Raw genomic sequence first — 14,721 nt, 5'->3', positions numbered from 1 at the left:
AATTGAGCCAACCTAGCTTGATATTCTACCAATATTGTTTATGGACAAAGACACTTTCTGTTGATCATAAAATTGTGTTACTTGCATATGGTGTTTGTTTGTTTGATGTTAATATAATTTTTGATGGATCCTAACAGAAAAGAAAAAGATAGTATAAGGTTTTATTAATTATGCGTTAAGAGTAGGTTTAAGGGAAAGAAAGAAAGAAGTATTAAGAATAAGGTTACATTGATATTACAGGTCTACCAACTGGTGGTTAGGATGAGAAGAGGGGGTTTGAACACTTCCAAGCAAACTCTATAAACAAACAAAACAAAACAACTAGTCAACCAACCACTCTTTTTCTTCTTTTCTTAATTTACTATTGCTTCCTATGCTTAATTCCCTTAATTGCTACCATTATCATTTATATCACGGCACGTTTTCTTTTGTTGCTACATACACCCTTTCTAGTTTCTTGCTTAAACCATGATTAGCACTGATTTTCATATATATAATGTTTTATATTTTTATAATATTTTAATTAATTAATTAATTAATTAATATCTCTTAAGATTATGAATGTAAATCGAAGATCTTGACTATACGCCGATTAATCGTCTGAGTGAGATAGAACCACAATAGCCGACAAGTTCCAATGGTGATGCAAAGTGTATGTGGATGAAAAATTTTCCTTTGAGGAGAAATACATCTCAGATGAATGAATGGACTTGGACTCGAAGAATATATGTTGTTGGGAACGTCAAATGTGAATAAGAGTCTCATATTGGATGAAAAAATGAATATTAATTAAACAACATATAATGAATAATGATTTTTACACCTAACATCTTTATATTTTAGGTTAAGATATATTGCTCAATCTACTTGTATAGCTTATAGTTTATTTTTACTAGATTATAACTTATTTTAATAAGTTAGTTCAACTATTAATTATACTAAACACTATAAATTCAATTAACTAACTTATTCGTTATAAACATCAAACGCTATAAATTCAGTTAACTAAATTATTCTCTATAAACCGAGTTATAAACTATAAACTCGTCCACTATAAATTAATCCATTCATCCACAAGAGCCTATATAAATGAAACACAAACAATTATTTGTGTGCAGAAGAGACTTATCTTCTTTCAATCATACTCTACCGTACAAAATTGAGGGAATGTATGTGTCTTTTTGACATTTCTCAAAAATGATGGTATCTCTTAAACAAACCATTCCTAGAACGAATCGGTGGTTGAGTGGATGTATTAAAAATTAAAATGAATGTATTATTTAATCATAGCTAATTTAGTTATGGTGAGTGTAGTTTTTCCATATTTAATGATTAAAATTTTAATAAATAATTGCTTTTATTTGCAACACTTTGAGTATCAGTATTTTTTTTTTGTCTTACCGATCTCCAATTTTCGGTGGAAGAAGTTTCCATAAATTGAAATTCAATAGAAACTAATTTTTTTTAAGAGTAAAATGATAAAAAGCAACCTACTAGACATTTCAAGTTTTCAACTATATTAGTATTTTTGTGTAAAAAACTATATTAGTATTTTAAAGAGATAGCCTAAAAAGTACCACAATAACATATATAAAATAAAACATGTACCCAAAAAAAAAAAAAAAAAAATTAAAATAAAAAGGAGACAAATGAATTTTGGGAGAATTAGACCAAAACCAAGGCGTTAAGAAACACCATGTCTTATTAAAAATCTTACAAAGGAAAACTCAAGAGGATAAAAGCCTAAACTTTGATGAAGAAAAAGAGCGTACAGATAAAACAAATTTCAAACATATATAACAAAATTTATACACAAAGGTAAATGTAACTATTGTCAAGCTATTCCACCAAGACCAAGTAAAGTTGTTTGTAGATAAATCTATGTTGGTCATTTCATTTGTACAACAATTTTTTTCTACGACAATATGAGTGAATTTAAAATGCATTTGAGAAAATTGATGTATTTGGTTAAAAATTTGGACTAAATACATCAATTTTGTTAGATGCATGTAATTCCTCTCTCTGACATGAAGAGTCCGGTGAATAATGTGAAATTGCTTGAAAGTCAAGATAACAAGTTAAGAATCAGTTTCTAGGCAAAAATGATATCAACCCTTAACGAAAGCATTTTTAATTGTTAAAATAGCTCACATCAATTCAGCATAAAAATCATAAGGAACACTAATATTGAAAGCACAAAACCACTAGTTTAGTCTGGCGGTGAAGACTTTAAATAGTATGTTACATATCCTGGGTTCAATCCCCAACTCATTATAAAAAAAAAAATAGCAACAGAAAATAAATAAAATTAGATAAACGATTAATTTAGTTAAAATTTTTAACTCAAATTTTCTATTAACCACTTGAGCTTTTTTTTTTTTTTCTCTTTCTTTGCATTGAGCTCACTTACTTGGTTAAATGTTTTTACTTTATCTTATATACATGTCATTAAAGAACAAACAATTTTTTTTTTTTTTTGACAAAAACTAAAGTTGGTTATGATGATCCATTTATTTAACAACAAGAACAATAAATAAATAAGTAGTTGGCATGGGGGAAGTAAGCAATTTCTTTCATTAATTAATGATATAATTTGTTCATTGGTTGGTACCAAAAGATATATAATTTTTCAAATTTATATGTCTTGGGATTGCCACTTGTCTGACCTTCCCCACACTGTGGATTCTTGTCTCTCCTCTCTGTAATTTTTATTTTCTCTCCTCTTAACCCTCTCTTCTCTTTGTTCTTTCCACCACTTCACCTTTTCCATTTTCTTTCAGGTACTAATTCTTCTCTATCTCTTTCTTTTTCTTCATTTTTTTCTTCTTCTCTCTCTCTATGTTCTTTCTTTGTTCTGTTCTGTTTTGATATTATATTATAATAATATTATATCCAAAACTAATAGTGAAAAATGATGAAAATTAATTATTACTAAAAAAAGAAGATAAAATAGTGGTGAAGATGGTGAAGTACTGTTTTTTTTTTTAGTTGATGTTTTGATGATGTTTCTTACTGTCACAACTCTGTTTGTATAAAAGGGTTTTGAGATTTTTTGATGATTAAAATAAAAAGGTTGAATTTTGAATGCTAAAAAAGTCACTATGTATTTGGAGAAAGAAAAAAAAAAGGTTAATTTTTGCTAATAAACAAAAGGGTTTAGATTTTTTTTGTTTCACTCATGATTGTGTTCTGTTTTTTATTTATTAGAGTGATTGTTTCAGTTTTCAGTTTCATTTTGATGTTGTGGCTTCAAAAACAACAATAGGGTTTTGAGTTGGATTTTGTGAAATTATATGTTGTTGTATTTTTTTTTCTTTGGTTTTTGATGTTTGTTTGCCTAGTTAGTTTTCTGCTACCTCGTACCTCCATTTTGTCTTTGTGTGTGTTTCTGATGTTGTATTTTTGCTTCATAGTGACATAATTGAGTGATAATTTTATAAATTTTCCTAATTTAGGCTTTAATAACATTTTTCCTAACTTTGGATTATTTTAATTATGTTTAGGTCTAAAGCATCAAGGTGTTTGTTTTATTAATCTTGTTGCTGGAGATGTCTAAGTGATTCCATTGTAAAGGGAATAGAAACAAGCTTCTTCATTTTGAATTGCCAAAATCTTTCTTACAATGTATCCGAACCAAGCATTTTCTTCGGGATCTTATGCTGAGATGATTTCCGGGAATACTTTGTTACCTCATAACTACAGTGAATCTATAGGAGGACAAAATGAGTTGAAGTTTATGACATCTATGAGCGACACAATGAATATGCAGCATATCAATGAGGGTCATTCTAATGATGCTACGAGCGATCCAAGGACACAATTTGGACTCGTTGAGAGCGAGCAAAATGTGCAATTGCAAGGCTTGTCTCTTAGCCTTGGGACAATGATGCCTTCATTTCAATATCAGTATCCTGGCAACGGTTTCACCTCGCTAATGAATGCTCAAATTTCAAACTTAAAGGAATCTGCATCTCTTAAAGATGACGAGGAATTGAGAAATGCTGAGTGCATTGCATCTTTGTCTTCTGGAGGATTTCACAACACTATCAAAAGGGAGGGTTTGTATAATCCACAACACCACTCAATAGGCCTTAATGAAGGTCAATCTGATCCGTGCCTCCACGGATCAGCGGTTATTCCGAACAATTCCCTTAACTCACATTACCTTAAGGCAGCCCAGGAATTGCTTGATGAAATAGTTAATGTCCGAAAGGGATTGAAACAAACTGGATCGGAAAAACAACAAAGTTTCCGTGACGCTGGTTTAGATGGTTCCAAAGATTCTGATGGAAAATCTACAAGTCAATCTATGCAAATATCTCCCGGACCTAATGGTTCTAATGCAAACAACCCTTCATGTGAGCTATCACCCGCCGAACGACAACATTTGTTGGACAAGAAAACAAAACTTTTGGCCATGTTGGATGAGGTAAACCTTTACACAAATTACACTCTATATTATCGAATTGCAAGGTTCTTTTCTATTCCATAGATATAATCGGTTTCTTTTCTATATTATTGGATTACAATAGTATTTGAATTTTATGCTTAAATACTTAAATTACAAATTAGTGTTAATGATCATGATAATGTAGGCGTTAGCTAGTGACTAACTTGTATTCTTTGTGTTTGAAGGTAGACAAAAGATACCGACAATACTGTCATCAGATGCAGATTGTGGTGTCATCTTTTGACATGGTTGCTGGTTGTGGATCTGCTGAACCATACACTGCTCTTGCTTTGCGCACTATTTCTCGTCACTTTCGCTGTTTGCGTGATGCTATTAGTGGCCAAATTCAAGTGACTCAAAGGAGCCTAGGAGAACAAGAGGGAATACCCCGTCTCCGGTATGTGGATCAACAGCTTAGACAACAAAAAGCCCTTCAGCAGCTTGGTGTAATGAGACAAGCTTGGAGACCTCAGAGGGGACTTCCCGAAAGCTCTGTTTCAATACTCCGTGCGTGGCTCTTCGAGCATTTCCTTCATCCGTAGGTTCCCAAATACTTTTTTTTGCCATTAATAGCGTTATCTTAACTACTTTTGAATAATTTTAGTCTAATAATTTGTTTTCAAATTTCATGTTGTATTAGTTATCCAAAGGATTCAGAGAAAATTATGTTGGCAAGACAAACTGGCTTGACCAGAAACCAGGTACAATAAGTAATGTTTTTTTAACCGCTAAATTATATTTGTTTTCACTTTTGCATGAGGTAAAATTTATTCCAGAGGTGTATAATGGATTCTAAGATGGAGCTAGAAGTTGGAACTTTTGCCTCCATAATTGATTTTTAGCCTCAAATTAATTGTTAAACTCATTTTTACATTTTACATTCAACTCACTTTTGAACAAAATCAATTTTCATCGGCACAGAACCAGACACACACTAAGTTATAGTCCTGTCCTTTGGTTGGTTGATACTCACTATTCATATATTTACTTCATATCAGGTGGCAAATTGGTTCATTAATGCGAGGGTGCGTCTTTGGAAACCAATGGTTGAAGAAATGTACAAAGAAGAGTTTGGTGATTCGGAGACAAGCAGCAATCTTTTATCAGAAAACACACTGAAAGCTCCGAGAGACGATGATGTTCGAGTGTGTGATGATAAAAGGGAAGAATCACAGGACAAGTTAACAACTACTGATAGTGTTCAACAAGGTCAAATTGCAGGATTGAAGTTGGATCATGCATCCTCCTCCACCACCGCCGCGACAGAATTCGATAGAGGGATTCAAAGTAATGATCATTGGGCAAATATGATGGATTCTAGAATTGGGAAAATGCAGGGTGACCAACAAAGGTTTAACATGAACAATAGTCCTTATTCAAATGCACCTATCTCAATCAACCAAAATGTTGATGGTTGCATAATGGATTCTACTCCTACTACTTATGATGATTTATCAGAGTTGAGTAACTTTGGTGTCGGTGGCCATGTCTCACTTGCATTAGAGTTGAGGAATTCTGAGAGTGATGGATTTGGTTTGTCGAATGATGACATCAATAAAAGGCGGAACCAAGCATTGGCTTCTTCATCAGATACCGATTTGTTAGATTATCATTTCACAGACAATGGAAAGCAACAACACAAGTTTGGCAACCCTCATTTATTACATGAGTTTGTTGTCTGAGCCGAAAGAAGTGTGTTTGGAGAGCTATCTTATTAGAATTTGGATTTGCATGTAGTCAACAATCTCACTCATTCGCGTATCAACACATCAGTGATCATTGGAACATGATTAGGCGGTCCAAATTTCAAATACCGAGCTTGAAATCTTAGATCCTCTAATATCAATCCAGCGACCACTGATGTTGTGCCGACTGCGTGAATGTGTGAAATACTGACTGCAGACAATCTGAATTCATCATACATGGTGTCACCGCACGTCTATCTCAAAGCTACAACTACTAGCTTCACGATGATCGTGCGTCCTGATATATCCACCGTGTATCCAAACACATTGGACCTCTTGGAAATTTTTTAATGTTTTGTTAAGGGAAGTATGGAAAATGTGTACCTCAAAAAAGTAGAAACTAGAAAGAGAAAAACATGTATGCTGTTATTGTGTTATTGCTTCTCATTATTATTGTTGTCCACAGTGAATCATAAAACTATATGTTGTAAAACATGAACAGTACAAAATATACACGTAGGTATGTGTAGATGATAGTGTGTTTTGTAATATTGTGGGGTGATTGGTTATTATTTGTATGTATGTGCAGGCAATTTTGTAAGGACAAGAAACATATCTAATGCATCATCATCATGAATAAGGAAGGAATCTTCTGTGAAAAATGTATACATCAAAGTACGATGTGTGAATGAATTGAATCTTTGTGCTCACGTTAATGGTTTTTGTCTTTCATATGAAAGACATGCTTCATAAATGCATAAAATGACATGACATCCTAACAAGGTGGTATACAACAAAAAAAAATTGTCTCTTATATTTTGTTTCCAAATTACTATAGAAATTGTCTCCTATTAATTAATACCATTACTCCCTCCTATCACTATTATAGGTAAATTTCACTTTTTTTGAGTTAAGATGTTCCACATCGGATATAAATTAGTCCGGACAAGAATTTATAAGTAAGAGACAATCATTACCCTACAAGTCTGTTTTGAGTATAGTGGAAGAAATTATTAGTTTTAAAAACTAAACGAAATAGAGTTTAATTGAACGCTCATTGTCAGAGGTGTTTATATATAGTGTTCCATTGTGTTACGAAGAGAATTATCTTGAGAATACACGTGGAAAAGAAAATGGTGAAACTAAAGTGTTCAAGTATTATAAGCAAAACATTGAGTTTTAATTTTTGTCCAATAATTGTTTTCAAAGTTTTCATGTTTCTATTAATCTACAATTTTTAAAGTTTAAACTTAATATTCCAAATTCTTTTGATGAATAAAAACTCAAAATGATAGGAAATATTCTGCTAATGTGAACCCTAAGAACACATGTTAAGGAATTTAAAAGTAGAATTAAATTGAAAAATTGTTCAAAAAAGAATTAAATTGAAAAATACAATAATTGACTTTTGAGAAGTTAAATACACGAATTTTGAGAAAAATATTTTTATATTAGATTGATTACTATCATGTGCCTTTGTCTTAGGGCACATGTTAATTTGCATTTGGCTTAGATTAATTAGTTAGGGTTCTCTAACATGTACCTAAAAAAGGGTTCAAATGTGAACTCCATCATTTTTAATAATATAGTGGATTTTATTAAATGTTGTATTTTATTAAAAATGGCTGGAATCCATCTATGATAAATAGTTTAGTTAAATACTAATATATTCAGTAACATGTTTTATAAAGAGCATAGTTAAGTGATTATTCTTAAAACTTTTGTGAAGATCAGCTAACTAGTGAAATAATTTGAAAACAATTTATGGACTCGTTAAATTATCTATTTTTATAGGCATATTTATTTTTGTATTAACCTTCTGGTTTTCAAAAGAAGAGGGCTCTGATAATTTAAAGTTCGGTCGCAAGGTAAATAACGTTTGACCAAAAATTGTTCTCACCATGAATCCAACTCAGGTTCTCCCAAACGATTCGTCTTAAAGGAGCTCATTAACCACTTATATCTGTATAATGTATTTGAATACAAATAAAATATTTATGCTATAAAATAAGTTCAAAAAATTATAAATAATTTATTGTAAGAAAGTTTTCAATGTTCAATATAATATGATAAATATGAAAATATTCAATAAATACACATTTTGAGAAATAAGTGTAACATCTCAAACAAGTGATTAAATTCAAATAGTTCTTTCTAAAGACGAATTGTTTGGAAGATCTGAATTCAATTTTTAGAAAGAACAATCGTTGACTTTACTTACTTTTCGATCCAACTTAAAATTACCGGGTCATCTTATCCTCGGTTAAAATTTTTGTCACACTTCACGAAATAGAAAAAAATTACTACTATATTTGCAAAAGTTGATAAAAAATTGCTGAGCCATGAACTTAGATTGTGAAAGATAGCCAACTTTTCTTCTGCTTCTTGCAGAACACACCTGCAACCAAACGAGCAAATTATTTGTATTCTTTTGAGATACTTTTCAGTCTCAAAAAAGGAAATATTATTGCTTAGGAAATTATACTGATGCTTTTGCTTGGTTGTATGAAAAGTTGGGACCATTTTGGTTTAAGGTCATTTTCTATGTAGCAAAAATTTACTTGGCTTTGAAGAAAGAGCATATATAGCAAAACTTCTCTCATAGGTCTGTCTGATAATGTAGGTGAGTAAGAGAGGGGACTCAGCATATTATTGCAGTGTAGAGCAGCGCCAAACAAGGATAGGTACATGCATGCCTTCAGCACCAAAGAAGGATTGTAGAAACATAATTGATTTTTACTGTATTTTAGAGTAGAACTGAATTTTGTCTCCAAACTTAATTCTAACTAGAAGTTGGGATTTTGAGTTTTTTTTTTTTTTTTATCAAAATTAATTTTTGTACTCAAATTTATTATTCACAATATTTTCAATTAGCCAAACCAACTACTATACTATTTTGATCCTTAAAAGTGTATTTCGCTATCACATTTATCTTTTGAATGTGACACAATTGCAATTAGGTCCACATATGTCTCTTTTATTAGTCATTTTAGTCCTCGTATATATATTTTTTTGACTATTCCTCAAATATGTTTTTAAGTAGTCAAATTGGTTTCAAAATGTGTTTCGACGGTCAATTTAGTCAATAAAACCATTAACAAAAGAGGCATTATGGGTGTTTCAATACATTTAAAGATCAATGTGACAACGAATACATTTCCAAAAACCAAAAGAGAAATGCTAAATCTCACGAAAAGCTTATCACGAATATTTCACAAATATGCTACCTACAAGCACTGACTTGAAATTTGTACATAATTCAACTTCTCTCTTCAATTCAATAGTTTGCTTCACATGTTATAATTTATCATCTATGTCTACTGGATCACTATGATTTTCTGACAGCTGTCATTTTCTGCAAAACTAGACTCCCTGTACACTATATATGACTCTGCTGAATGTATCAATGCTTTTGGAAGTTACATAATTTACAAACATTTTAGCAAGTGTGATTTTGTTGTCACCAAGATTTGAAATGCCAATAAAAGATGGGGTTATTAAACTTTAAACTGGTGATACAACTTCGTTGCTTCATATACTAGCCATCGGAGTAATTAAGCTATATATGATTGTGTTTAGATATGTTTCAAATGATAGTGTCTTAACGTGATGACGGTGGATTTTCCTTTTGAGGATGAGCTTTTTTTTCCTTTTTCATTTTGATACAACACGTGTTCCTATTTTTTCTATTTGGTATTAATAATAGCTATAGAGGAAAGAAATATAAAATAAACTTATCGTGAAAATTCGTGAGGAAATAATTCGCTATAGCATGACTCAAACCAAAATGATAGTTTGCTCATTTTTGAATATCAATTACTTTATATTGACCTATTTAATCAAGATTCAATTTTACAAACTTCAAAGGCTCGATCTAGTGGTTAAAAGTCAAGTCTTGAATCTGAGAGATGTCCCAAGTTCAAGTACCACTAGTATCTTTAGAGGGAGGTACTCTTTGAACCCTAAGGTCTTTTCTGTCTTGGACTGAGACATCATCCACTCATCCTAAATTTGTGAATGGAAAAAAAGAAAATCAATTTTACAAATCAATGCTCAATGGTACACTTATTTACCAAAGCAAGTTTATCTTGCTTTCAAATGGAATTGTATTTGGCTATTTGCAGCCTCCCAAAGTGTAAAAGGAAAACCACTCTTGACTATTGATGAATTGAAGTTTGGGCATGCTTTTCATGTTTTATTTGCTTCTCTTCTTTTGTTCACATTGCCATTAATTGTTTTTTGTTGGGGGTTTAGAATTCATTTTGATGCAAACAACAATTTCTAGCTTTGTTTTATTCATTGAGACAACAATCATGTTATGTCATCAAATCATGTTGTTATGTCATCAATTACCCAAACACCCATGCCAGTTATCATAGTTGTCGGAACCCAACCGGAGTAACCATTAACTGAGAACCATTAATCCAACGATCCAATGTACTATTATAAAAGATATTTAAGGTTTCGTTGTGTATTCAAATCAAAGGAACATACATTTTATCTTATCCAAAAAGGAGAAGGAATATACATCTAATTATGAAAGAAAAATGGAATATTTACAGTAGGATTAAAAATGAGCCAAAACAACTATGATGCCTCATTGCCTCTTAAAGAATGACACATTCTATTCCATTGAACCTTCAAAACATGTTCAAGAGCAACAGTGAACACATTGCCTACTGTGATCTATATTTCAAGCCTGGACGGGATACAAGAAGCCTAATCTAAATGCATTACATCTACAAAATTCAGTCAATTAGCTCGAAAAAAAACTATTCACTTTCACATTCAACTCCAATGTCGCCATCATAGTCCCCATCAGAACTACAAGTGTTGTCCATGAGATTGACTTGCGATTGTTGAAACCTATTGATAGCATCTCTAGCTTCTGAAACCAACGCAACTTTTGCAGCTTTAACATCCTTTTTCTGAATGTCATTTCCGTCTCCAACTGCAGACATTTTTGCACGGCAAGATGCTGCTCTTCTCCTAAGGTCCCTAACTCTTAATTGATTGACATATTTTTCATGCTGCACCTTGTTCTTTACTTGCTTTAGCACAGGTGGACTACCAAGATCCTGAACACCTGGTGCGACACTAAATCTAGAAGGATACTTCTTATGACTTGAAGATGATGGTGATCTCTCGGTGCAACTTAGTAGCAATCCTTGATTTTCTTTTTGCTGCTTTGGAGTACAAAGTTTTTGACTAGGCTGAATAGCATTAGTAGAAATAGAAAAATCAATATTAGGTTCAAGAATAGAAAATATGTCCCCTTTATGATCTTGATCAACTTTAAGATGACGCTGTAACAGATTCTCGATAGACTTCTGGTTAATGATGTTTTTTGGTTTGAGAATATTTGATTTTCTGGACTTCTTTTCAGTAGGTTTGAGAAGTTTACTTGCAGATATTGAGAATTTACGAAGGGGTGATGAGTTAATTGCCTTTGCCCTTGATCGAGGCTGACATTGAGGAGGTGTGTGGAAGTCATCATGAACTCTATCAAAGCAATCTTGTTTAGACTTCCCAGGTACCTGCAACAGATTTTGTACAGCAATTTCAATGACCAAAAGAACACATATGCACGTATCTGGCAATCAATTAACCATGAACAAATTAAAAATAAAATCGATTGCACAAAGATGTGTGAATGGTTTTATATCTAACATGTCCACTCATGCATGCTTGCACCTAGATCACTTGGTCATAGAAACTCTAATACCACATCATAAATAAACTATTCCAAAAATGATATTAGAGACGTGAACGATTTCATATTTTATATATAACTGTTACCTTTAGGAAATAAACACACTAAGAAAACTTTTCTATAAAACACCATATTAAAAACAGTTTACATTACAAATGCCTGGCCTGATACTTCTAGCCATACATGTTTGGCCAAGAAAGTTATGAAGCCCATATCAGCACCATCCTCAGACCCGGGTCTTCTACAGGACTGCACATTGTGCAGCCTCTATAAAACCAATGGATTAAACACTGTAATTAGATCCCGCGGTTCTGCAGCGACCACACTGTGTGCCACTCTACCGCTGTGACCCCTCTGCTGCACTGTTTTCAAGTGACATATCAGCCCAATGTATTTGTCTTTTAACATTAAAAATAACAACAAAACAAAGGCATAAGGCAGTGATAAACCGAAGTCATCATCTTTGAGTGATTTTTTTTGGGCAAATGGTGAATCACCCAAAAAATCCAAATCTCACAATTGGAGATGCTCTGTGATTTAGGCATCACCTCACCTGGGTGTTGACTCTGCTGACAAGACCTTTCTATACAACTACTTGGTTTGAACCTAGGCCATTCTGATTTGTTTGCGAAGATGGTGTGCAAGCTTAATGGGATGCCTAAGAACATAGTGTTGGATCGAGGTCCTATTTTTCTCAGTTGCTTTTGACGAGAGCTTTTTTGTTTCAGTGGCACTAAAGTCAGAATGTCGACAGAGATGCCTAAGCCCAAATGGCAAGAGCTTTTCGCTTTTGGCCAAGAGAAACAAGATGAAGCCCAAATGGCACAAGGATTATGTGATGCCTAAGTCCAAGTGATAGCAAGGAGTATCCTCATTTGTATGAACTATGAAGTCTCTAGAATCAGTTGTTACGATGAATCATGTTGCATCCGTTACACACAATCTAAGGCAGGTGCTATTTAGATAAGGGATTCCTGAATATGTATTATGTACAAATTCTGTTATGCTTGATCTATAAGTGTACTTGCCATGAATGAAATAAGCAGATGAGTATTGAATGGAAGTACTAGCCTTAGCGTAGTTAGAATAGCTTTACAATTACACACTATTTTACAGCAAGCATTCTAAACCCACACTAAGCTACCTAACAAGCTATTTATCAATTATGATCCTTGAGGGATTTCATAGTATGCCGAAAAATTTAGCATAAGTCATTTTGGACACATAAAAAACAACCAAGTCTTAACTCTTATCCCACTAAGTCAGGTCGGCTACATAGATCAAATGAATCCATAATGTTCTCATGTATCATATCTCTATCCAACTCATTAATATCTAGGTCTTCCTTTCTTAATAGTTTCTCATAATTTTTCTATGTCTACCTGATTTGAACACATAATAATTCTATAAAATATGCATACATGATCACATGAATAATTAACTTTTCTTTAACTTAAGATCAATTCTTCTCCTAAAAGTGAAATCTTATAACAAATAGCAAGCAATAAGAAAATATATCGTCCCACGAGAGCATACCATTTGAGCAACATTCTTCCAGAAATGGGGAGTAGGTTTTGTAGTAAAATAAGCTTTTCGCAGAGCCAATTCTTGTTCTTTAGTCCATCCTTTCGCAATTTCACCGCAACGGTGCTTTCTCTTCCCTTTCACTCCACCTTCAACTGGTTCCTTCTTCAACTCTTCCACAATTTCATCGCCACCACGCTTTCTTTTCTCATTCGCTCCACCTGATTCGCATTTCAACCCTAGCACAATCGTTTTCCGTTTTCCGCCAACTCCAACACCAATTACCTCATCGCCGTCATTACGGGAGGGAAATTGAGTGAGTTTAGCATCATCGATTTTGTTGTGCACATTGACTAGGGAATTTTGATTGGAAAATCTAGCGGATCTTCTGAGAGAGGGAGCGGTGAGGGTTGTTGATTGGATAGAAGATTTGTTTGTGGATTTAGGTTTAGGAGTGGTGGGATTGTTGTTGTTTTCGTGAAGGAGGATGAGTCTCGGTGATCTTCGCGGTGGTGATTGGTGTTTACGTGGAGGAGGAGGATGCGCATCGGTGGATTTAGGTTTAGGCATTTTCACAAACACTTAATGGGGGCAAATTCGACTGAAGCAGAGAGACTAACGGAACTGTCCCATCCGTTATTTGTTAGAAAGCTTTCAAAAAATTATTGGCGTCTTTTATTTTTTTATTTTTAGAAAATCCACCTTTGGTGAATAAGTGGAGTGTCCGGGTTCGAAACCCGGGCTCCTGAACATATTTAATTGTAATAAATTGATTTTTTTTTTCTCTTTTTAAATGTGTTCGAAGTAAGTTTTTTTCTTTTTTATTTAAAAATATGAGATATAGATAGAAGATGAGAAATGATGGGGATGCCGACATAGTTGGGATGTCTATCTCTATTTAATATCTAGACGTTGTTAATTTATAAAAAAAAAATAAAAAATTGTTCTTGAGAATCTATGTGATGAATATTTTTTCCATCTTTGAGATGCCAAAGAAAAGACTTTAGTATTGTGCATTCTTCCAAATCACCATCATCATTGATAATACTAATTAAGTTTGTTTGTGCGCAAAAATAAGTAAATAAACGGATTGAGGTTTGTCAATATTCTTATCCCATTTTTTCATCATACTCATAGTAGCTGGATTAATTAAACGGATGATAGTTGTAGAGGATCTGAATCCGTAGATTTTGTAGTAAGGAGAATATCATATGAAGGTTAGTCAGGCTTGATTTTATTCATTTTTTGTCTCACTCTCACATAGATTTGAAGTTTCAAAACATTTGCAGCATGAGATTTGTTTTGAGCTTTCATTTTGAACCTTCTTTTTTGTCTCACGTTGTTGAACC

At 32.9% G+C, this 14,721-nt stretch overlaps 2 protein-coding genes across 2 annotated transcripts; one reads left to right on the top strand and one right to left on the bottom strand.

The window, feature by feature from the left end:
* The first annotated feature begins 2,162 nt into the window (after positions 1–2,162).
* Positions 2,163–6,845, top strand: LOC123886766 (BEL1-like homeodomain protein 7). The gene is made up of 5 exons (XM_045936059.1): positions 2,163–2,780; positions 3,504–4,429; positions 4,636–4,988; positions 5,091–5,151; positions 5,449–6,845. Exons 2-5 carry the CDS (start codon positions 3,623–3,625, stop codon positions 6,130–6,132), a joined length of 1,905 nt encoding a protein of 634 aa, XP_045792015.1. The 5' UTR covers positions 2,163–2,780; positions 3,504–3,622; the 3' UTR covers positions 6,133–6,845.
* Positions 6,846–10,586: 3,741 nt separating this feature from the next.
* LOC123886757 lies at positions 10,587–14,001 on the bottom strand. Its single transcript, XM_045936052.1, has 2 exons — positions 13,385–14,001; positions 10,587–11,672 (listed from the first exon to the last, which is right to left on the bottom strand). Exons 1-2 carry the CDS (start codon positions 13,940–13,942, stop codon positions 10,908–10,910), a joined length of 1,323 nt encoding a protein of 440 aa, XP_045792008.1. The 5' UTR covers positions 13,943–14,001; the 3' UTR covers positions 10,587–10,907.
* Between the last annotated feature and the right edge of the window lie 720 nt (positions 14,002–14,721).

This window comes from Trifolium pratense, linkage group LG1 (genome assembly GCF_020283565.1).
Source record: "Trifolium pratense cultivar HEN17-A07 linkage group LG1, ARS_RC_1.1, whole genome shotgun sequence".
Taxonomy (NCBI): domain Eukaryota; kingdom Viridiplantae; phylum Streptophyta; class Magnoliopsida; order Fabales; family Fabaceae; genus Trifolium; species Trifolium pratense.
The sequence above is the reverse complement of the archived record's forward strand: the minus strand, read 5'-3'. Positions and strand labels throughout refer to the sequence as shown.